The 24,966-nt window shown below is 38.3% G+C and overlaps 1 protein-coding gene across 8 annotated transcripts in view; it reads left to right on the top strand.

Annotated features, from left to right (window-relative positions):
* Positions 1-24,966, top strand: part of MKLN1 (muskelin 1) — a 339,221-nt gene that overhangs the window by 51,239 nt on the left and 263,016 nt on the right. For 3 of the 8 annotated variants that reach the window (XM_067042140.1, XM_067042139.1, XM_067042141.1), the window contains one exon: positions 23,823-23,964. The exons of the other annotated variants lie outside the window; for them this stretch is intronic. In XM_067042140.1, coding sequence (XP_066898241.1) covers positions 23,882-23,964 — 83 coding nt within the window. In that variant the 5' untranslated portion in view covers positions 23,823-23,881. The remainder of the gene's footprint in view (positions 1-23,822; positions 23,965-24,966) is intronic. 8 annotated transcript variants of the gene reach the window in all.

Below are 24,966 nucleotides of genomic sequence, written 5' to 3'. Positions count from 1 at the left end.
TGGTTGACAGTACGCCTGCCGATGCAAGGGACACGGGTTCGTGCCCCGGTCCGAGAGGATCCCACATGCCGTGGAGTGGCTGGGCCCGTGAGCCATGGCCGCTGAGCCTGCGCGTCCAGAGCCTGTGCTCCACAACGGGAGAGGCCACAACAGTGAGAGGCCCGCGTACCGCAAAAAACCCCCACAACAACCCAGTGTCATAAAGAGATGGATCAGAAGAGTACCATGGATACCAAGAGTTAAAGTTCAAAGCAGGGTAATGAGGGATGGGGGAGGATGCTAAAGCAGTGAGGGGGGCTCCAGGGGAGAGCAGAAACTTAATATAGTTCTTGAAAAGGAGGAAGCTAGCCACCAGAGTATGTAGTTTAACTGCACTTACCTAAAAATGAAATAAACAAAAACTATATGTGTATTAAATGCAGAGAGAAATTGTTGGAAAGATACCAGCAAATTGGGAGGTGGGAGTGCGGTCAGCAGGTGATGGGGGAGGCGAGGGGAGGGCTAGAATTCATAGGGACTTCCAGTTTTTGCTGTACATCTACTTCTATATTGTTTGAATATTTTCCTAAAAAGAATGTTGCCATGCATTATTTTGTTTAATTAAAATGCACAAAATTTACAAAGCAAATGAGTAGTCTTGGGTTTGTAGAGCAAAAGGAAGAAGATATTCCAGATGAGAAGAACAGCTTGAGTTAATGCCTGAAGGTGGAAAGGTACGGGGTATGTTTGGCGAACAGAGTAGGCAAGTGGAGAAAGGCTATGAATGCAAGACCTAGGAGTATGAAGCCTTTCACCTTTGACCAGAAGCAATGAAGAACCTTGGAAGGATTTGGTTTGGGGTTGATGAATATAGCTGTACAAGGATTAATTTAACAGTAAGCGTAATTGATCACCCAGAAAGTTAGATAGTATGAATTCAAGTCTGCCTGTTTTGCACACCATGAATGGCCATGAAAATGTCTCCTACAGTAACTGTAGTGAGAAAGGCTCTGACTTCCACAAACCTGTTGTTAGACTTTTCAGGAACCACTGAAAGATAGAAATGCTGTCAAATGCAACTGGGGAGCAGCCACTTATACTTGATCCACAGTATTAATTTCACCATAAATCTTTGTGTAATGTTTGACATCTATGATGAATAATTCAAATGTATGAGGGAGATTTTGATCCCTAGCATATGAGAAATGACTGAGTCAGATTTGTAAAATTTGAGTAAAAATTACTTGATTTTTAAAATGAAAGTCAGATGTATTCTATAATATGGTATTTGTTTTATTTAGTTTGTCCTTTCCTTGGGTGAGTTGGAGAAATCAATATTTTCTCTAAACATGTGTTTATAATTATAATACTATTCAAACACTATATATGTACACATTATATTTTATTCATACACACACACACACAAACAAACATATTTATACAACAGACACAGTGTAACAAAAATCTATAGCTACCTGGGAGTGGGGAAGAAACTAACCTACAAGCCAATCTTTAAGAAAACATTAAATCTAATATGAGGAAAAATACTGTTGCTAGTTGAATCTTGAGTCATGCATTGTGACTTATTTTAAATGATTGGATTCTGGGTGAGATGAATTTCTTTATTGACCAATAAATGGAAGAGAGAAATATCAGAGACTAGAATGATGATGTGAGTTAGGTTTGTAAAAACATGGTCTTCATCTACTGCAAATTATCTTGTAACTAGAAGTGATGTTTGAAGAAGAAACTGACAATTAAATTTAGTTTTTTCAGTTTTCACTTTCCTCCTTCTTCAAACTTTAAAGACTTTTAATCCCCCATCTTTCCCCTCACCATCTCCACCCCACTCAGTCTGTCCTTTTTTAGAGAGGCAGATGGCATTTTTTTAAAAAAAATAAATTTATTTATTTATTTTTGGCTGTGTTGGGTCTTTGTTGCTGCGCGCGGGCTTTCTCTAGTTGCAGTGAGTGGGGGCTACTCTTCGTTGCGGTGCGTGGGCTCTAGGCACACAGGCTTCAGTAGTTGTGGCACGTGGGCTCAGTAGTTGTGGCTTGCAGGCTCTAGAGCTCAGGCTCAGTAGTTGTGGCGCACGGGCTTAGTTGCTCCGTGGCATGTGGGATCTTCCTGGGCCAGGGCTCGAACCCGTGTCCCTTGCATTGGCAGGCAGATTCTTAACCACTGTGCCACCAGGGAAGCCCACAGATGGCATTCTTAATAGGCAAATTTGAGTTTCCCTGTCTGGTGAAGGGAAAACAAGTACCAGGGGACAAGAAAGATCCAAAGAAGCTTTATAAATTCCGTGGAAAGAAAGATTCCTGATTTCATATGTTGTTTGCATTTTCGTCAGAACCTCTTCTCTGTTTTTCCTTAATCCTTCTTTATCCTTTAAAATTACTTTGTGGCATCTCTTCCCATCATGAGGATGAGGGCAGCACAAGGTATCTGACCTCTGTGTGTTGGGAGCAGGCAGAAATGCAAGATGATCCCGTGCCTTTCATGATTAGACAGACTCATACAAATTATAGGAAGACAATTTTTGGAATTAAAAAAAAATCCTTACAAAATATCTTCTAGACTAGAAAAAAAATCTCATCATTTTGATGTAGTTCTTAACATTGATTTTATCAATTTAATCCAGTAAATATGTACTACTATCTGCCAAGTTGAATTTTTAAAAATTCATGTAGTCCTGATAGAATTGTGCTAATCAACAGGGTTACAGAAGGAGTACAGAATCTCAGCTTCTAGTACAATTCAGACAGAGGAAGTCTGTTCTCTGCCTCTCTCCTCTCTGTTTCGATTTCTCTCTGTCTCTCCTCCCCAATCTGTCTTCCTCCCTGATAGATGGGGACCCTATACGTATCTTCATCTGGGAAGCAATGCATTGTTTGAATTGTATCTGAGTAAGTCTGAAACCCCATAGGTGGAAAAAATTGCTTCCTGAGTTTGATGTTCTCTTACACATGGAAAGAAGATGAAGCTTCTGTGAATGACAACAGCTTAAGCAGAGGCGGAGAAAGCATATTTATGAGTGAGTGCGAGAGTTGGCGAGAAGGTCATTCTAAGCAGAAAAATGGGAGCTGATTTTGTAATCACACAAAACCTTTTTTAAAGAGAGGAAGGAGTGGGGATTGGTGAAGAATTGATACACTAAGATAATGCTGAGAGAAATTAGCACCAGCCAGAGAGTTAGGAAAGATTTTGGACCAAAAAAATTAACCACCCTCAGTTTATCTACTTATACATCAACGTATTTGAGATGAAACATGGAAAATATGCAAAAACATAAATACCACTCTGATGATGGTATTACAGGTCCCCAAAAGCAAAGGAACAAATACCCCATTCATTCCCAGTTGACATCAGTTTATCAATGGTTTGAGACCTAAAATAAACTATCTTCAGTTCATTTTTGCTTTCCCTCTAAGTTCAGGGATAAAACTTTGAAGTTTCTTATTTATATAATATTTTTCATTAAATTTAATTTTATTAAAAATATATAAACATATTCAATACTTATCATTTATAACATAGCCTATATGTTTATAATTTACTTCTATGAAATAATTATTATAATATATAATTAATAGTATTTTCTCTGTTGTATTTATAATAGTGTTCTTATTTTCATATATTACTGTACTTGCTCATGAAAATACTATCTTTTCTTGACCTATTTAAAAATATTATAAATACTTCAATATTTTGCTTTTGTGATTAAAAAATGTTTTATTTGGTGGGTTTAAAAACAAAGATTGATATGTGTTTTTTCTTTCTGTATCTAGTAGCTAAATTTAGAGATTCTGCCTTATGTCACAAATGATCCTTGTTGGTACAAAAAGTTTACGTATTGGGGGCCATAGATAATTCTTGTCTTTTAAGCCTTATTTATGAAGTTTTTGTCGATTGTTTCCTAATGTCCTCCATATTAGCTTGCCAGTAATAGGCAAAAATAAAGCTGGGACTGTGTCAAAAAAATTCACTGGACCACATTCATCCTTTTTCAGTAGAGTTTACTCAACAGTGTTCCCCATTCAGCTGCTGTGCCAGCCAATGGAAACAGCTAGTTGTTGTCTGAAATGAAGACTAATTGGAAACATGGTGCCTGTTTCTTTTCCTGCAAGTAACAATTCATCCATTTAACATTCTTTTGGTGCTCTTGAATTCTGTGCTAGACAGCATTGTGTTCACTGTTCAGTTGAGGCCTAATGGAGAAATGTTAACCTTCTATCCTGCCCTGACCCTCCCAGTGGAAACTGTGACCAATGACAGCCATCTGATGGCCTAGCACCTCTACCAAGAGTTGGTTATAAGCAGCACTAGCAGCTTTATGTAGGTAAATGGACATCAACCTGGAAAATGCTAGGCCAGGAGGGATAATAATAATTATAGAAGATAACATTTCTAGCTATTAAGAGTCTTACTCTATAGATAAAGACAGAAAGCCCAGCAAGGTTAAGTATCTTGCCCAAGGTCACTCTTCTGGCAAGCTGTAGGACAGACTGTCTGGTTCCAACATCTTCTGCACCCAAACCACAATATACTTTCACCTTTTATGGCTAAATACATGATTGATTTTGTAAGCGTTCCATACACATATGAAAAGATTGCATATTCTCTTTTTGTAAGGTAAAAATTTATAGTTTTTTACTGTATACCAATCACACACGTATACTCATATATACATGCATGTATGATAAACTTATAGATTATAGTCTTCTATATTCTCACTTGTTTTTGACTTCATATTATATCAAATTTTGAAAGAGGTATCTACTACTATGGTTGTCATCTCATCAAATAATGCTTGTCTTTCTAGCAGTTTTGATTTTTTTTTAGTTTTGTACTTTTTTTAGTTCTTTATAGCCGAAACTATTATATATTTTTCATGTTTATAGCTGTACTGCAGGAAATTAAGCTGGCTGCATATAAAATGATACCCAAATAATAGTGGCTTAAATAAATAGAAATGTGTTTTTCTCAAACATGGAAGATACCTGATGGTAAAAAGAAGTCCAGGGCTGGTAGCAGGGCTTTGTGGTCATCTGGAATGCAAGCTCTGTGTGTCTTTCTGCTCTGCCACCTTTAGTAAGTGGTGTTCGTCTCCAAGTCATCGTTGCAAGATGGTTCCTGAAGCTCCAGCCGTCACGTACATATTCCAGTCAGGAAGGAGGAAAAAGAAGAAGGCAGAAAGGAATAGCTTCCAGCTGAATTAGACTTCAACAGGCTCCACCCATTAACCTCTGCTTACAACTTATTGCCCACCCTTAATTGTAAAAGAGGATGGGAAAAATAATTGGTATCAAGACAGATTGTTGTAACAAATTAAAATGAGGTTTTGTTAGCAAGGGTGACAAGGAATGGGCAAAAGCATCTAGCAATCTCTGCCATAGTGCCTCTGATCATTCCATCCTCTTGTTCCTACTTAATGCCTTTGGCCTTGAATTTGTTATTAATATTGCCATTCATGCTTTTGGATTTGCCCAACCATTTATTTTCAAACCTCCTTTGCCACTTTATTTGAAGTGAGTTTCTGACACATAGTTTAATTTTGGTTTTTTTTTTAGCCCAATCTGAAAGTTGGTCTTTTGAAAGGGAAATGCAACTCATTCAGATTTTTAATGGTAATTGATATATTTATTTTTATCCATTTCTTTTTATTTTTATTACCTATTATACTTCATTGTTGTTTCTTCCTCACTCCCTTTGCTTTCTTTAAGTTTACCGGCTTGACCCTTTTTATAAAGTTTATTCCTCCCTCTGTTAAGTTGAAAGTTTTCCTATGAATTGCTTATTTCTCTTAAATAAATAAATGCTCATTTCTGACTGAATAACCATATCTCCCTGTATCTCAGAGATTCACTGTGAATATGCTAAGGAAGAAATGCAGTTTATTTCTTCCATAGTGAATAAGGTCATTGGCACCATACACTAATTAAGGAAGTTTGTTTTCCTCATTCCCTTCAATATCACACATAGACAGCAATGAACTCTCTTAAGCAGAGCTGGAGATGAGCCCAGTTTCGACTGAGAGCCACTCCTGTGTGCAGCACTTTCCAGATTCCTTTCAGAGTCTAACTATTGAAGCAAAAAGGAAAGCTGTCTTCCTGGATTCTAAAAGTCCACATGGGAATGAATTATGATAAGTATTCATCCTTACATTTTTCTGGGTCTTTGCATGAATTATGATAAGTATTCATTCTTACATTTTTCTGGGTCTTTGCTAGATGCAAAACAAGTTACCGTGGGTGATAAAGCAAACAATAATGAGTAGCATTGCACTACACTTTGTGGCTTGCTATCCCCATTGCATTTGTATTTTTTTTTTTTTTTTGGAGGACACGGGGAGGGGGAAGGGTAAGCTGGGACAAAGTGAGAGAGTTGCATGTACATATATACACTACCAAATGTAAAACTGATAGCTAGTGGGAAGCAGCTGCGTAGCACAGGGAGATCAGCTCGGTGCTTTGTGACCACCTAGAGGGGTGGGATAGAGAGGGTGGGAGACACAGGAGGGAAGAGATATGGGGATGTATGTATATGTATAGCTGATTTACTTTGTTATAAAGCAGAAACTAACACACCATTGTAAAGCAATTATAGTCTAATAAAGCTGTTTATAAAAAAGCATTAAAAATAAATAAATAAAATAAAACCAAAACAGATTAAACCCATTGCATTTGTTTTACAAGAAGTTTTAAAACCTTTTACCATGGAAGGCTTGAATTCTACAAAGTTTGTGGTAGTTCTACAAGGAACTTGCCTATGAAATTTAGCTTTAGATTACTTGGTGAGATTATTAAGTCTTTTTTGATAACTTTTACGTTTACATGAATATATTACCTCTGAAAGGAGCCGTCTTTCTCTCATCTGGCTCCAAATTATACCTTCCACTTCATGCCACAGCAGTATACTTGTTCCCAAGAGCAATCAGGGATCTTAAAATTGAACAAATGGTATGTGTTACCATCTAGGTAGGAATTTTGCTGTTTTTACCACGGGCACAGTATAAAAGAAGAAATCAAAGTTTTGTTAAAATCATATAACTTCTACCTAACTTCATCATTATAATTTGTCTTTTTTTTTGAATTTTTGTAATTTATTATTTTATACAGCAGGTTCTTATTAGTTATCTATTTTATACATATTAGTGTATACATGTCAATCCCACTCTCCCAGTTCATCCCACCACCACCACTACCCCTGCCAGTTCCCCTCCTTGGTGTCCATACGTTTGTTCTCTACATCTGTGTCTCTATTTCTGCTCTGCAAACCGGTTCATCTGTACCATTTTTCTAGGTTCCACACATATGCGTTAATATACGATATTTGTTTTTCTCTTTCTGACTTACTTCACTCTGTATGTCAGTCTCTAGATCCAACCACATCTCTACAAATGACGCAGTTTCATTCCTTTTTATGGTTGAGTAATATTCCATTGTATATATGTACCACATCTTCTTTATCCATTCGTCTGTTGATGGGCATTTAGGTTGCTTCCATGACCTGGCTATTGTAAATAGTGCTGCAATGAACATTGGTGTGCATGTGTCTTTTTGAATTATGGTTTTCTCTGGGTATATGCCCAGTAGTGGCATTGCTGGGTCGTATGGTAATTCTATTTTTAGTTTTTTTAAGGAACCTCCATACTGTTCTCCATAGTGGCTGTATCAATTTACATTCCCACCAGCAATGCAAGAGGGTTCCCTTTTCTCCACACCCTCTCCAGCATTTGTTGTTTGTAGATTTTCTGATGATGCCCATTCTAACTGATGTGAGGTGATACCACATGGTAATTTTGATTTGCATTTCTCTAATAATTAGTGATGTTGAGCAGCTTTTCATGTGCTTCTCGGCTATCTGTATGTCTTCTCTGGAAGACATTTAGATCTTCTGACCATTTTTGGATTGGGTTGTTTGTTTTTTTAATATTGAGATGCATGAGCTGTTTATATATTTTGGAGATTAATCCTTTGTCCACTGATTCACTTGCAAATATTTTCTCCCATTTCTCAGGGTTGTTTTTTCATCTTGTTTATAGTTTCCTTCGTTGCACAAAAGAAGTTTCATTAGGTCCCATTTGTTTATTTTTGTTTCTATTTCCATTACCCTAGGAGGTGGGTGAAAAAAGATCTTGCTGTAATTTATGTCAAAGAGTGTTCTTCCTATGTTTTCCTCTAAGAGTTTTATAGTGTCCAGTCTTACATTTAGGTCTTTAATCCATTTTGAGTTTATTTTTATGTATGGTGTTAGGGAGTGTTCTCATTTCATTTTTTTACATGTAGCTGTCCAATTTTCCCAGCACCACTTATTGAAGAGACTTTTCTCCATTGTATATCCTTGCCTCCTTTGTCATAGATTAGTTGACCATAGATGCGTGGGTTTATCTCTGGGCTTTCTATCCTGTTCCATTGATCTATATTTCTGTTTTTGTGCCAGAATCATATTGTCTTGATTACTGTAGCTTTGTAGTATAGTCTGAAGTTAGGGAGTCTGATTCCTCCAGCTCTGTTTTTTTCCCTCAAGACTGCTTTGGCTATTCGGGGTCTTTTGTGTCTCCATACAAATTTTAAGATTTTTTGTTCTAGTTCTGTAAAAAATGCCATTGGTAATTTGATAGGGATTGCACTGAATCTGTAGATTGCTTTGGGTAGTGTAGTCATTTTCACAATATTGATTCTTCCAATCCAAGAACATGGTATATCTCTCCATCTGTTTGTATCATCTTTAGTTTCTTTCATCAGTGTCTTATAGTTTTCTGCATACAGGTCTTTTGTCTCCCTTCGTAGGTTTATTCCTAGGTATTTTATTCTTTTTGTTGCAATGGTAAATGGAAGTGTTCCCTTAATTTCTCTTTCAGATTTTTCATCATTAGTGTATAGGAATGCAAGAGATTTCTGTGCATTAATTTTGTATCCTACAACTTTACCAAATTCATTGATTAGCTCTAGTAGTTTTCTGGTGGCATCTTTAGGATTCTCTATGTATAGTATCATGTCATCTGCAAACAGTGACAGTTTTACTTCCTCTTTTCCAATTTATATTCCTTTTATTTCTTTTTCTTCTCTGATTGCCATGGTTAGGACTTCCAAAACTATGTTGAATAATAGTGGTGAGAGTGGACATCCTTGTCTTGTTCCTGATCTTAGAGGAAATGCTTTCAGGTTTTCACCATTGAGAATGATGTTTGCTGTGGGTTTGTCGTATATGGCCTTTATTATGTTGAGGTAGGTTCCCTTGAAGAATCCTTGCATCCTTGGGGTAAATCCCACTCGATCATGGTGTATGATCCTTTTAATGTGTTGTTGGATTCTGTTTGCTAGTATTTTGTCGAGGATGTTTGCATCTATATTCATCAGTGATATTGGTCTGTAATTTTCTTTTTTTGTAGCATCTTTGTCTGGTTTTGATATCAGAGTGATGGTGGCCTCATAGAATGAGTTTGGGAGTGTACCTTCCACTGCAGTTTTTTGTTAAGAGTTTGAGAAGGATTGGCATTAGCTCTTCTCAAAATGTTTGATAGAATTCACCTGTGAAGCCATCTGGTCCTGGGCTTTTGTTTGTTGGAAGATTTTTAATCACAGTTTCAATTTTACTACTTGTGATTGGTGTGTTCATATTTTCTTTTTCTTCCTGATTCAGTCTGGGAAGGTTATACCTTTCTAAGAATTTGTCCATTTCTTCCAGGTTGTCCATTTTATTGACATAGAGTTGCTTGTAGTAGTCTCTTATGTTGCTTTGTATTTCTGCAGTGTCTGTTGTAACTTCTCCTTTTTCATTCCTAATTTCATTGATTTGAGTCCTCTCCCTCTTTTTCTTGATGAGTCTGACTAAAGGTTTATCAGTTTTGTTTATCTTCTCAAAGAACCGGCTTTTAGTTTTATTGATCTTTGCTATTGTTTTCTTTGTTTCTAGCTCATATATTTCTGCTCTGATCTTTATGATTTCTTTCCTTCTACTAACTTTGGGTTTTGTTTGTTCTTCTTTCTTTAGTTCCTTTAAGTGTAAGGTTAGATTGTTTATTTGAGATTTTTCTTGTTTCTTGAGGTAGGCTTGTATTGCTATAAACTTCCCTCTTAGAACTGCTTTCGCTGCATCCCATAGGTTTTGGATCATCGTGTTTTCATTGTCATTTGTCTCTAGGTATTTTTTTATATCCTCTTTGATTTCTTGGTTCTTTAGTAACTTATTGTTTAGCCTCCATGTGTTTGTGTTTTTTACATTTTTTCCCCCTGAAGTTGATTTCTAATCTCATAGCATTGTGGTCGGAAAAGATGCTTGATATGATTTCAATTTTCTTAAATTTACTGAGGCTTGATTTGTGACCCATGATGTGATCTATCCTGGAGAATGTTCCGTGTGCACTTGAGAAGGAAGTGTAATCTGCTGTTTTTAGATGGAATGTCCTATAAATATCAATTAAATCTATCTGTTCTATTGTGTCATTTAAAGCTTGTGTTTCCTTATTAATTTTCTGCCTGGATGATCTGTCAATTGGTGTAAGTGAGGTGTTAAAGCCCCCCACTATTATTGTGTTACTGTCGATTTCCTCTTTTATAGCTGTTAGCAGTTGCCTTATGTGTTGAGGTGCTCCTATATTGGGTGTATATATATTTATAACTGTTATAGCTTATTTTTGGATTGATCCCTTGATCATTATGTAGTATCCTTCCTTGTCTCTTATAACATTCTTTATTTTAAAGTCTATTTAGTCTGATATGAGAATTGCTACTCCAGCTTTCTTCTGATTTCCATTTGCATGGAATATCTTTTTCCATCCCCTCACTTTCAGTCTGTATGTGTCCCTAGGTCTGAAGTGGCTCTCTTATAGGCAGCATATATATATGGGTCTTGTTTTTGTATCCATTCAGCGAGACTGTGTCTTTTGGTTGGAGCATTTAATCCTTTCACATTTAAGGTAATTATCGATATGTATGTTCCTATTACCATTTTCTCAATTGTTATCTGTTTGTCCTTTTCTTCTCTTGTGTTTCCCACTTAGAGAAGTTCCTTTAGCATTTGTTGTAGAGCTGGTTTGGTGGTGCTGAATTCTCTTAGCTTTTGCTTGTCTGTAAAGCTTTTGATTTCTGTCGAATCTGAATGAGATCCTTGCTGGGTAGAGTAATCTTGGTTGTAGGTTCTTCCCTTTCATCACTTTAAATATATCGTGCCACTCCCTTCTGGCTTGTAGAGTTTCTGCTGATAAATCAGCTATTAACCTTATGGGAGTTCCTTTGTATGTTATTTGTCATTTTTCCCTTGTTGCTTTCAATAATTTTCTTTGTTGTTAATTTTTATCAATTTGATTACTATGTGTCTCAGTGTGTTTCTCCTTGGGTTTCTCCTGCCTGAGACTTTCTGTGCTTCCTGGACTTGGGTGGCTATATCCTTTCCCATGTTAGGGAAGTTTTCAACTATAATCTCTTCAAATATTTTCTTGGGTCCTTTCTCTCTCTCTTCTCCTTCTGGGACCCCTATAATGTGAATATTGTTGTGTTTAATGTTGTCCCAGAGGTCTCTTAGGCTTTCTTCATTACTTTTCATTCTTTTTTCTTTATTCTGTTCCATGGCAGTGAATTCCACCATTCTGTTCCAGGTCACTTATCCGTTCTTCTGCCTCAGTTATTCTGCTATTGATTCCTTCTAGTGTATTTTTCATGTCCGTTATTGTACTGTTCCTCTCTCTTTGTTTGTTCTTTAATTCTTCTAGGTGTTTGTTCTTTAATTCTTCTAGGTCTTTGTTAACCATTTCTTGCAGCTTCTCAATTTTTGCCTCCATTCTTTTTCCGAGGTCCTGGATCGTCTTCACTGTCATTATTCTGAATTCTTTTTCTTTAAGGTTGCCTATCTCCACTTCATTTAGTTGTTTTTCTGGGGTTTTATTTTGTTCCTTCATCTAGTACAAAGTCCTCTGCCTTTTCATTTTGTCTGTCTTCCTGTGAATGTTGTTTTCCTTCCATAGGCTGAAGAATTGTAATTCTTCTTGCTTCTGCTGTCTGCCCTCTCTAATTATGTCTTTTTTAAAAAAATATTATTTTAGGTTCCCTATGGATATGATTTGGCTACAAATTGTATACATTTTGATAAATCTTAGAATAATAATTCTATAGATCAAACTATTTGTACTCTGCAAAAATTTATTTATACATATAATCAAATAAATAAGTAACCTGTTAGGTACAAGAAACTCTCCACCTTGAAACATCTGGGTTGTAATATTTGCCCCCGGGGCTCTCACTCCCTTCAATATCAAGAATGGAATGACCCCCCTCATTCTTCCACTTGTTATATAGTGATGGAGCAAAGTGACAAAGTATCAGTTCTGTTGTTGGAAGTGCTTTCTTTCCATCATCACTATTTTCCTGTAACATTTTAGGCAAGGGAAGAAAGGCAAGGTGTCACAGGAAGAGAATAAGTAACAGATTAATACACTTAAAATCTACCACTTCTTTCTCTTCTTAAGTATTTTTCCTCTAGTATTGACTATGGAAGGGGCTGGCCTCACTTCAGCCCTGGGGAAGTGAGAGAAACTTAAGAGTGAGAAAGAAAAATGTGTGATGAAAATAAAATTATTTTAGGAAAATATATGTAAATAAACATGTTATTGTATCTGAGCATTAAAATTTATTGGCATATAATGTGAGTTTAATTTTACTGGCTACTAATGTTGAGTGAACATCAGGCTTCACAAGATTGACCATATGTTGAAGCTGGATGATGGGTTCATAAGAATGGAAGTTGGGCACATTTTTACTCTTCTTTCTACCTTTGGATATGTTTGAAACTTTCCATAATAAAAACACTTGGAAAGAAAATAAGGTTTCAGAAAACTGTTCTAGATTGGTTAGTACTGAAAAAGAGATTCCTCTTTTTATGCTGCATAAAAAGAGCATCACAAATATCTTCATCATTGGAGTTCAGAACTGGTCTGGATTCAATATGCCAATAAAATGCTTCAACCCTGTATGTAAGTCCTACAGTTGACACTCCATGATTGAACCTGGAAAAAAATAGGCTTGCATAGCTTTCATGAATTAATTGAAGATAATAAAATTTTAAAATTTCAGTAAGAGATGACAACACTTATCAGAAACAAGTCATCAGTTCTCTAGTTATTTTTACTTTCACATTATGTGGATCCAGAGTATTAGATAGGGAATCAGAAATCTATATAAGCTAATCCCTAGAATATACAACTTATTTTATGTCTTAGCATCTCCGTTTTTTCCTCGGTTAAATGAGAAGAAACCCTGCAACTAAACTTTATATCTTCCAGAAGCATTTGAGGAATAACGATGTTTAAAAAAAAGATTTTTCTAATGTGTCATATAGAATTCTATTACTACAAGGAGATTGTCTCCTCTGCTAAGAATAAATAGACAATAAAGACTATAAATGAATGAATAATTCTGAAAGTCTGTTTCATAGTGTCATCTCTTTGTAAAATTTCTCATCCAAGGTGTCATGTTTTTCATTTTCTTCTCAGCTGGCCTGGGCTTAGAGCAATGATCTGCCAGTCACCTGTATCAAGTATGTGCCAGAATATAGAAATATACATAATCCTTGCCTTGGGTACAGTTTGAATGAGCCGATATAGCACAAGGAAGTCTCTGAAACCCTAGTGGGTTACAAATGCATTGATCTCCCAGAGCCCTGTGTGATAGATGTGCCATGGCATGCTTTGTGACTTGTTTGGTTGGTTTGCTTAGACTTCAATCAAATTTTAAGGTAACTATGGGGTGAAATGCAGTAAGGGACATTTCACACAGCTTCAGGAAGATGTAGAGTGGCTTTGCCACTCAAATAAAAGTAAATCCTGAGAAATAACCCCCCTTAAGAAACAGAATGTAGGGGAGAAGGGAAGACAATGCCTTATCATTAAAAATTAATCAGATATTTACTAAGTGCCTCTTCTGAAGATTTCTTACATTTCTGTAGCTAGCAAATCTTGGTTTACAAAATACTTTCACATACGTTATCTTATTTGATCCTCCCAACAAACCAGTAAGGTAAGCCGGGCAATCTTAAGATAAGGAAATTACATCTCAGAGGCTTATGTGCTTCCTGCAGCCCTTATTCCCAGCTGAAATGTGCAGGGGCAGAGAAGCTACCCAGGCCTCCAGACATGGTCCTGTGGTCATTTTCCACTGACCACTAGTATTGCGCTCCTCCATTCTGTGTTTGGTGCTGTGGAGGATTCAAAAGAAGTAAAGATCCCTGCCCTCAGTGAGTTTATGATCTAGATTGGAAAAATGCAAGTTTTACATAATGAAACAGAGAACTAAGTGTTAAATTGTATGAAATGGGCTATAAATACAGTAACATTTGGATTCCTTTTTTTAAAAAATATGTATTTATTTATTTATTATTTATGGCTGCATTGGGTCTTCGTTGCTGAGCACAGGCTTTCTCTAGTTGCAGCAAGCGGGGGCTACTCTTCGTTGCGGTGTGCGGGCTTCTCATTGCGGTGACTTCTCTTGTTGCGGAGCATGGGCTCTAGGCGTGTGGGCTTCAGTAGTTGTGGCGCGTGGGCTCAGTACTTGTGGTTCGTGGGCTCTAGAGCGCAGGCTCAGTAGCTGTGGTGCATGGGCTTAGTTGTTCTGTGGCATGTGGGATCTTCCCGGACCAGGGCTCGAACCCGTGTCCTCTGCAATGGCAGGTGGATTCTTAACCACTGTGCTACCAGGGAGGCCCCTGGATTCTTTTAATTGGAAAATAAGATGCTATAAATTCTACCCAAGCCCTGAAAAATGTGTTTGTGGGTGCCCAGGAAGACCGGTCAACTAGATGTTTCTCAAGTCTTCCAGTTTTTCTGGAGAAGTCCCATAATTAATTCCTAACTGGGAGGAAAGCCTGTAGAGGAGAAAGGGGTAGAGAATATCTTCTCATACCTTATCATGTACTTGTGGGTATAATCTTTGCAGAGCTCTGCAGTGTCACATGGTTGTTTGTAAGAGACAATTCTTAAACTGTCAAATTCTTTCAGGCCTCTGCTGTGCCTCAGACTGAGACCTGGAGGCTTGTGAGAGCTAGTCCTGGCCCTGGCATATCTCTGTAGGCCCTCTAAGTCGTCAGTGGAGGTCACCAGCAAATTGCCTCTTTGCCTCCTCCTGTTTACCTAACTGCAAAGGAAGTAAAGGGGGAGAGCCTTATATTTTGAAGAAAACTGCCTGGAGGCAGGAGAAGGGGCCCTATACTCAGAGGGACCATGGACATCAAGGGTCTGCAGGGACTCTGTGATCACTTTTATTTTCTAATGTCCTAATGTTCAAACCTAAAACTTTCCAAACCTATGTTTGTTTCAGAAGCAAAATTCTATTGGAAATACCTATTCTTTCTTTTTCAGCAGAGCAAGGCTGTCCTCAGAGACAGCTGCAGGCCAGTCCCTGTCTATGTCTTCCCCATTGAGGGGTGTATTGCCTGGGAGGCCCTATGGGGACTTCCAAAGCCATCAGTGAGTGACTGGCAGCAATGCTTTAGAAAAAATGCACGTGGCATTCTGGTAAACAGAATTCAGATTTACCAGAATTTTGGACATTCCTCTGTAGTCTTCCTAAAAATGCTAATTTGCTTAAGAGTCCGTTGGAGTAGGCCAGCATAGATGGATCTATTGGGTTGGCTTAAAAATTCATTCATTTTTTTCCCATAAGCTGGCTCTAGTAGCCCTTAGTTGTCTTTAACTTCATTTGAAACAATTTTGTTAGATTGTATTGTGACAGCTGCCATATCAGTGTGCATTTAAAAAATAACTTATCAAAATTGGCGAATTTTTATGTAGCCATTTTAATATTGAAGATGGAAGAAGAAAAGCAACATTTTCGGCATATTATGCTTTATTATTTCAAGAAGGTAAAAATGCAACTGAAACGCAAAAAAAGATTTGTGCAGTGTATGGAGAAGGTGCTGTGACCAACTGAATGTGTCAAAAGTGGTTTGTGAAGTTTCCTGCTGGCGATTTCTCACTGCACGATGCTCCACAGTCGGGTAGACCAGTTGAAGTTGATAGCAATCAAATCGAGACATTAACTGAGAACAATCAACATTACACCACGTGGGAGATAGCCAACATACTCAAAATATCCAAATCAAGCATTGAAAAATCATTTGTACCATCTTGGTTATGTTAATCACTTTGATGTTTGGGTTCCACATAAGTTAAACAAAAAAAACCTTCTTGACCGTATTTCCGTATGTGATTCTCTACTGAAATGTAACGAAAATATTCCATTTTTAAAACAAATTGTGATGGGCGATGAGACGTGGATACTGTACAATAATGTGGAATGGAAGAGATCGTAGGGTAAGCGAAATGAACCACCACCAACCACGCCAAAGGCCAGTCTTCATCCAAAGAAGGTGATGTGTATATGGTGGAATTGGAAGGAAGTCCTCTATTATACGCCCCTTCTGGAAAACCAAACGACTAATTCCTACAAGTACTGCTCCCAATTAGACCAACTGAAAGCAGCACGTGACAAAAAGCATCCGGAATTAGTCAACAGAAAATGCATAATCTTCCATCAGGTAATGCAAGACCACATGTTTCTTTGATGACCGGGTGAAAACTGTTACAGCTTGGCTGGGAAGTTCTGATTCATTCACTGTATTCACCAGACATTGCACCTTTGGATTTCCATTTGTTTCTGTCTTTACAAAATTCTCTTAATGGAAAAAATTTCAATTTCCTAGAAGACTGTAAAAGGCACCTGGAACAGTTCTTTGCTCAAAAAGACAAAAAGTTTTGGGAAGACGCAATTATGGAGTTGCCTGAAAAATGGCAGAAGGTAGTGGAACAAAGGGGTGAATATATTGGTCAATAAAGTTCTTGGTGAAAATGAAAAATGTGTCTTTGCTTTCACTTTAAAACCAAAGGGACTTTTTGGCCAACCTTATACTTTATAATCCTGCTTGCCACAGGGAAAGTCAAAACAGCAGTCACGTGCTGGCAGAGCTGTACTGGAGTCGTCCCTCAAGCATCAATGCTTGCCCATTCAGAGAAGCAGAGACGATGGGAGAAATCAGCTGGGAGTTCAGGATGCAGCTGTAACGTTTTGTGTGCGAACATGAGGGTGTGCTTTGGAGGCACCACCAGCACCTCCAACAGCACTGGTCACTTACACTGAGCACCTGGGGGCAAATGTGAACACAATTCTGACTCCTAGGTCCAAGCACATAACTACCACCGGACCATCCATGTCATCAAACATGTACCCTTTGAATTCCTTTTCCAGGAGTGGCAATGGATTTATGCTGAGTCACTCAAGCTTTCATTTCATCCAGTGGTTGTGAGCCTGTTCTCTGGAACCAGCTCTGTCACATGCTAGCTGTGTGACCTTGGGCAAGTTACTTAAAAATTCTCTATGACTCCAGTTCCCCATGTGTGAAAGAGTGGTAATTATACTAGCCACCCCATAAGTCGTTATAAAAATTAAATGAGTTTAGACATGTAAAGGTCCTAGAACATTGCCTGGCACATATTAGCTACTGCATAAGTGTTAGCTATTTTCATTCATTCATCTAATATTAATTTAAAATCTCTGCTCTGGACACTGTTAGGTGTTGAGAAGTAAAAACAAATAAGACACAGTGTGCTTTCAGTGGGCTTCTACTCTATAGTATAGGTTTGTGTTTTATTTATCTTTTTGTGCCTAGCACAAGAGCTGTGAGGTACTCAATATATGTTTTTGAATGTGTGATTGGATTGGGGAAACAGGCAAGTATACCACTAATTTCAGTTAAATGACTTTATTTAACAGTGTCTGGCACATAGAAAGAGCCTGGTAACAATATGCATTCTAAACTATTTAAATTATTAATTTAGTAGAATAAATGCTGAGACTGAGTGTGCGGACTGGAGGCTGAGGGTGAGGAGGTGGAGGTGCGCTCAGGGAAGTCTTCCAAGAGGCAGTATCATTGAGCTGAGTTTTGATCAGTGAGTGGGCGTTAGCCAGTAAGAGAAGAGGGCTAAGTGTGTTCCCGGCAGAAGGAACATTGTGTGCAGAGCTAGAGAGGCGTGAAATAGCACAATACATTCAGGGAGCTCCGAGCAGGCAAGTACGAATGGATCCGATCCCCATACAGTGTGCATTTGTTAAATGAGTATTTGAGATTAGAGGCTGGGAAATGAAACAAAACAAGTGAGACATCACTTGTGTCACCCTGGCCTTTAGCATTAACTAAATAACCAGTTATGGACTAAGTGGTAGGGAATTTTCAGTCGTTCAGTATAGTTCTTCCCCTGGTACAAATGCTGTTAGTCTATACAGCATTGCTTTATTGTCAGCCCCTCTTGTCTTCTGATAGAGGAAGTAAAGTCACTTAATTTACCTGTTTTTTTCAAAGTCGTTGAGATGAATTACAATAAAGTTGATGGGATCATGGTGTAGGTGAAGATGTTTTTGCATAGTAACATACATTGCTCTAGATCAGGGGTTAACAAACTGTGGCCTAAGGGTCAAATACTATCCACTGCCTGTTTTTATAATTAAGCTTTTTTTGGAACACAGCCATGCCCATTTGTTTACATGTAGTCTAGAGTGGCTTTAGCACTACACGGCAGAGTTGAGTCGTTGTGACAGAGACTGCATGGCCTACAAAGCCTAAAATACTTACTAGTTGGCTCTTTACAGAAAATGTTTGCCAGTCCTGCTCTAGAGTCATCTCTTCTAATCTGATAAATAAAAACCACCTAAATATTTAAAACAGGGGATTGATTTGGATTTAGAACCAACATGGCAAACAGTAGGTTATTAAATTTTTTAAATTCACTACCAAGGAGAGAGAAGATTGCAAATGTGTTAGCCATAAAGGGTACAATAAACATGAATAAATCAATGAACATAGATTCTGTGACTGGTCTTCAAATTTGACTCTGAGCTTCCTGGCAGTCAGAAAAAAAAAAAAAAAAAAAAGAATGGAATTGGTTATCTGTGTTAGTTACTTACTGCTTCATAACTTATTGCTTAAGACTTAGTGGCTTAAAATAGCTACCATTTACCATTTCTCATGAGACTGTGGGTTGTCTGAATGGTTCTGTTAATCTAGCATGGGCCAGGCTGATCCTGGTGGGCTTGCTCATGCATTTGTGATCAGCTGGTGTTAGCTCTGGACTGGCTGGTCTGGGTTGGCCTCAGGTAGGATGACTCCTCTCTACCCCACATGATCTCTCATCCTCCAGCAGCCTAGCTGGGGCTTGTTCACCCAGCAGTGGCAGTTTCCAAGAAAGAAAGAAAATAGTACTGCACACTTGAGGCTTAGCCAGGAACTGGCACATTGTAACTGGTGTTGCATTCCAGTGGCCAAAGCAAGTCAAACGGCCCAGATTCAAGGGTTGGGGAAATAGACTAACTCTTGAAGGGATGGGCTGCAAAGTCACGTTGCAAGGGGCAGGGGAACAGGAGGGAGAGAACTGAGGCCATGATTAAAATCGATCGGCATCTTAGCCCGCATGTATTCCAACCATAAATTAAAAAAAGACAATGTTGTCTCTGTGGTCTAAAGTAGAAAGGAGTATTCATCATATGTCTATTCAACCCCACCCACAGATATGAATCATCATTGTCTTTAACTAAGAGGACCCATATCTTCTTGCTAATGACAGATGCAGAGGAGTGGAAAGAAGCCTGTCAGAAATGTGGCATATACCATATGAGACCCAGGCCCATATTAAAATACCATCTTGATGAATTTCACCAGGGAACCAGACTCAGTTTTAATAAGGGGATAAGGAAATCGTTATCACAGAAGTAACCAATGGCTAAACCAGCCTTTGAGACTACAGACCTATAGTATTCTTGCTGACCATTCCTATTCCCCTCCACTTCCATTATCAGGTGGCTTTAAAATTGGTCACTGTCAAAGGCAACATTGCTATCTGTGGATATGGATATGATTGAAAAGATAGAATAAACAGTGTTTTAAAAACTCACTAGCCTGGGAAGCTGCTGCATAGCACAGGGAGATCAACTTCATGCTTTGTGACCACCTAGAGGGGTGGGATAGGAAGGGTGGAAGGGAGGCTCAAGAGGGAGGGGTTATGGGGATATATGTGTACATATAGCTGATTCACTTTGTTGTACAGCACAAACTAACACAACATTGTAAAGCAATTACACTCCAATAAAGATATAAAAAATTTTTTTTTAATTTAAAAAAAAGGAAAAAATAAAAAATATCTCACTAGCCATGTGTTGATTTTTTAAAATTTATTGCTGGAATATCTTCATTATTACCAAAGTTGCCTTAATAAATAATGTTAAATATAAATAGCAACAATGATGTCAGGAATCTTCCTTAATGGTTCTTTTCCTGGTACCATGGGCTGTCAGTAAGAAGAGAACATAGGTACCCTCGTTCCTTAAAGTCTATTTAGACTCTACTCATAATATCCCAAAGCTCCAAAAAAAAAATAAAAGGCAAGGCCTTAAAAACAAAACTCAAACTCCCAAACCCTTTCAGACAAAGCCACACAACCTAGGTTTGGGAATATTCTCTTTGGCCTAGAGCCAGTCAGCGTGCTTAAGCCTTGTTCACAAGAAGTTGACACCTTTACACGTGGCCTTCCATGGAGCTGCCACCATCAGACTTCTGTTGTAGTGGCAGTAGTGCATGGGGAGGTACATGACAGAATTTAGGGAACTATTAAATGCCTGTTGAGTCAGACATCAGGACCAGCTGTGAAGGGAAATCTATTTCAACTTAGATACAGTGAAAAAGAACCGAGCTGTTGACATGATTGAAGAGATGGGGACAAAACTTTCAGCATGCTTGAAGATAACCAGCCTCTGGGCGGGTCTGGGAGAGGTAAGGCTGTCTCAGGAAGGACAGATGAAGCTTTCAAAATTTGGTGTGCAGAAAATCAGAAGTTAACCTTGGGCGGGCCACAGAAAGGATAAGTGATATAACATATTAAATACCTGGCAGGGTACTTAGAAAAATAGATCTCAACAAATGTTGGTTCCTTTGCTCTCTCTGTATCTCCCCTCCACCTGAGAGATTTCTTAAAAAACGACCTGCCAGCCAGCTGCCATTGGAACAATAGGATAAGCTGCTGATAGGCGGTTAACAATCAACAAAATTCACACTCAGGTAGACGGAGCAGGGCATGTCACCTTTCCTACCCCTCTCCTCATCACAGCCTGGAGGCAGCACAAAGACATTCCTTCCTTCCTGCAGAGGAAGTGTGTGCGTTCTCTCAGACCTACCTTGGCATTCCTTGATGTCTTAGAGAAACAGATGACCCCGACTGAGCAAGACAGTCAGCAGAACAGCAGCCCTTGATGCTGCAATTGGAAATTTCCATTCTTTGCTTGCAGCTCTGAAAAAAAAAAAAAAAAAATCTAAAGAGCCCAGTAGCTGGGAAATTTCCACAATGGAAAATTTTAACATATTCTTTAGCTCTAAACTATGCAGGTTTATAGAGACAGTTTTTTTCTTTTGGTAATTTCCTTCTTTAACAATAATTTATGAACATGGTAACACTACAGCTGTGGGAATAGGGAGGGCAAGATGACTTGGAGGGGAATGGATATGGTTTGGTTAGTGGGAGGCTGTGCTGTATAGGCGTTTGACCACCTGAACCATAGAAATGCAGATTGCTATAAGACCCACTGGTTGGGAACTCATCCAAAATAGAGATAGTTTGCCCAGTAGCACTGCAGAGAAATCTGTTTAGAAACTGGAAGTGGAAAGTGAATGGAAAGAGCTTTGAACAGGAGATGGTGAGTCCTGTTGCCGAAAAAACAATCTCAGGCAGATCTCTTCGACCACTGCTTCTTAAACCTAAAAGTGCATATGAATCACCTGGAAATCTCGTTAAGCTGTAGATTCTGATACAGTAGATTTGGGATGGGACCTGAGACTCTATGGTTCTAACTGGTTCCCAGGTGATGCTGTTGTTGCCCTTCAGTGGTGCTTCTAAGGACCACTCTGTGAGTAGCCAGACCATAGACAACAGGTCCTCATCAGTGTGAGGCCAGCTTGCCTTCCGTAGCAAAACACAGTCAAAGGACAGCTGGAAGTGAGCTCCCTTGGGGTTGTTTTCTCAGATTACAAAGCTACGGTCTAAGAGAAGAACTGAATGTCTTCCGGAAAGATGCTTCATGCAGGTCTGGATAAAGTGGATCTTTTGAAAGTGTGGGGATGCAAACAGTTACCAGAAACCTACTTACTCCAGCAGGTTCAAGTTGGTGGTTTCTGGAACTCAGTGCCTTTTCCAGAGAAATCCCTATAAGAAGTTGGTTAAGATCCCTAAGCTGGTCCTGTCTCCTGAGTGATTCTCCAGCATTGTGGCATATGGGGTGAAACATAGATGAACTAGCTGCAATTATTGAAGGAATACTGTTGGCTAGAAGGGTATAATGGGGGGAAGGAATCTGTAAAATAAATTACATCCATCCCAGCCAGAGTAATTGTCTCACTTTTAATTGAAATAAAATATAAAGTGGGAATAGGAGAATTTTCACCTTTGTGCTACCTATTTTCCAGAAAGAGCCAGAGAAAGAGAGACCCAGAAAGACTGAGAGAGAGAGAGATCTGGAATCTTTATTCCAGGGTGTTACCTCCAGTTGAGCTGTAATGTATCTGCTGTGTGTATCTTTAAAGCAACATTTGTCCTATTTTTCATTTTCCATTCAGTTGAGTTTTGGATGGGTTATTACTACTTACTTTTCAAATAAAGTACACAGGAGCATATGGGGAAAGAAGAGGAGGGAGATTACCATCATGAACATGTAGTGTTGAAATCAGAGTGTAACAAGCATGAAATGAATTTGATATTAAAAAGTATTAAAATATATATTAAAAGTAAATACCTATGCTAGTATCCTATCATTACATAATATTTATATATTCTAAATGGCTTATAGGATTATTTAGGGATTTGGACTTTTAGAATTTCTAGGAGATTTTTAAAAATCTTCGCTGTGGGGTTAAGGTATGATGATTCAGCATTGAAATAGATTTCCTAATTAAGCAAAAGAGATCAGTTTTGATTTTTTCTTACTATAGGTCTCAATGAGCAATTATTCACCTTAGAGTCATCTTACAACCTATAGCCAATCAAATAGAACTTGCTTGAGCCACCTAAAGTCACATCTACTTAACAAACACAATAATTATAATAAAATTTAATATTATGGAATGCTTACAAGTGAGGCATTTGATCCTTACAACAAGCTTATAAGATGGGTAGCGGGATTCCCTGGTGGCGCAGTGGTTGAGAGTCCACCTGCCGAGGCAGAGGACGCGGGTTTGTGCCCCGGTCCGGGAGGATCCCACGTGCCGCGGAGCGGCTGGGCCCGTGAGCCATGGTCGCTGAGCCTGCGCGTTCAGAGCCTGTGCTCCGCAACGGGAGAGGCCACAACAGTGAGAGGCCCGCAAGACGGGTACCATTGTTATATAGATGAGAAACTGGGATTTAGAGAGCTTAAATGAATTGCTTGGGATCCATACATTATGGCCAAACAGGGTCTCTGGCCAAATCCACTTACTCTAGTGCTTTTTCCAAATGCCACAGCTACATCTCAGCTTCATTTCCCTTATCACAGACAGATGGATAGATACTCCTTCTCAAGTTTAACAACTTCACAGAGCTTGATTCAGATACTGAATGTGTTGTTAGTTGCTTACAGCTGCTATTTCTCTAGCAGTGCAGTAAGTCCAGGCAAACTCTTTTGAAGAGCTCATTAAAACTGCTAAAATAAAGTCTTAGAAGTAGGTGCATTCATTAGCTGAAATGCAGACGATTATGTTAATATCACATTCAGGTGACAAATTTAAAGCCATAGAAATCATGGAGGATAAAAGGATTTTTAAAGCTAAAGTTAACTTTTCCCTTGCAGGGCTCTTCTCTCTGTTAAACATGTGACTGCCTTTGCAGCTGTCAACCTGGGGACCTCCAATGTTACCTCACAAAAATAAAGTCATTTTTGCAGTATCATATTTCCTTTACAATTTCTTGGGTCTCTCTTCAGGAAAAGAAAGGTAAGGAGTTGCCTACAAGCCTACTGCTATTTTCTAAACAGGAAATCTGGCACTTGATTTAAATCTAATATCAGATTGAGCCCAAGGGTAGAGGAGACACGATCAAGAAGATGGTTAGAATATGTGGATGATAATTTCAGGTTAGGATCAGATTGACAAACAGCTCTTTCACTTTGCCTTTTCTTTTTTCTCTTAAAGAAATACTGAGCATGAAATATGTATATGACCATACATATGTATTTAGGAGGCTGTACATCAGAATCTGAATAGTTACGCCAGGATGATTTTGATTTTCTTTTTTTTGTTTTGTATTTCTCAAATCTTCTGCAATGTATATGTATTACTCTGTAAATTTAAAAATTATTACAAATTATTATGGAACAGTTAGCCTCTCCACATTCAGTTATTTTACCTATAAAATTGGGTTACTTTTCAATTGCCTAACATATGGGAATCGGATGAGATGTTTTCCCAACACCCTTTCTTCTCAAATCTGGGATGTCTGTGGAAACACTGATTCCTCCTTTCAGAAGAAAATATAAGAAAAAGAGGAATAGTATCCAGCCACTTATAGGAAAATTATAAACATGCTTAAAGATTTTTATAAGTCTTCAAAACCTCCATCAAGTGGGAATTCATCAAAGTGAATGCATCTGCCACTTGCAAAGGGAAAAAGATGGCAACCTTTTTAGGCCAAATTTACTTTATTTAAGATTTTTTTTTAAGTTATACACTCTTGAAAGTCTTTGTAAGCTAAAGCTCGACATATTCTTTTTTTTTTTTTTTTCAAATGGTGTGATACAATGACTGTATTACTGATTGCAAAATATAAATAATGAAGCTGGTATAGAATTGAACCCATCTATTGGGTTCAGTACTTATAAGGGCATGTTTACGTATTGTGTGTGTGTGTGTGTGTGTGTGTGTGTGTGTGCGTCTAAAGAGCTTAAATTAACAAACTGAAAGACTGCTTGTACAGTGTAATAGTCCTATTTTTGCCTG

Source organism: Kogia breviceps, chromosome 9 (genome assembly GCF_026419965.1).
Source record: "Kogia breviceps isolate mKogBre1 chromosome 9, mKogBre1 haplotype 1, whole genome shotgun sequence".
NCBI classification, from domain to species: Eukaryota; Metazoa; Chordata; class Mammalia; order Artiodactyla; family Physeteridae; genus Kogia; species Kogia breviceps.
This window is presented reverse-complemented; position numbering and strand designations above follow the sequence as displayed.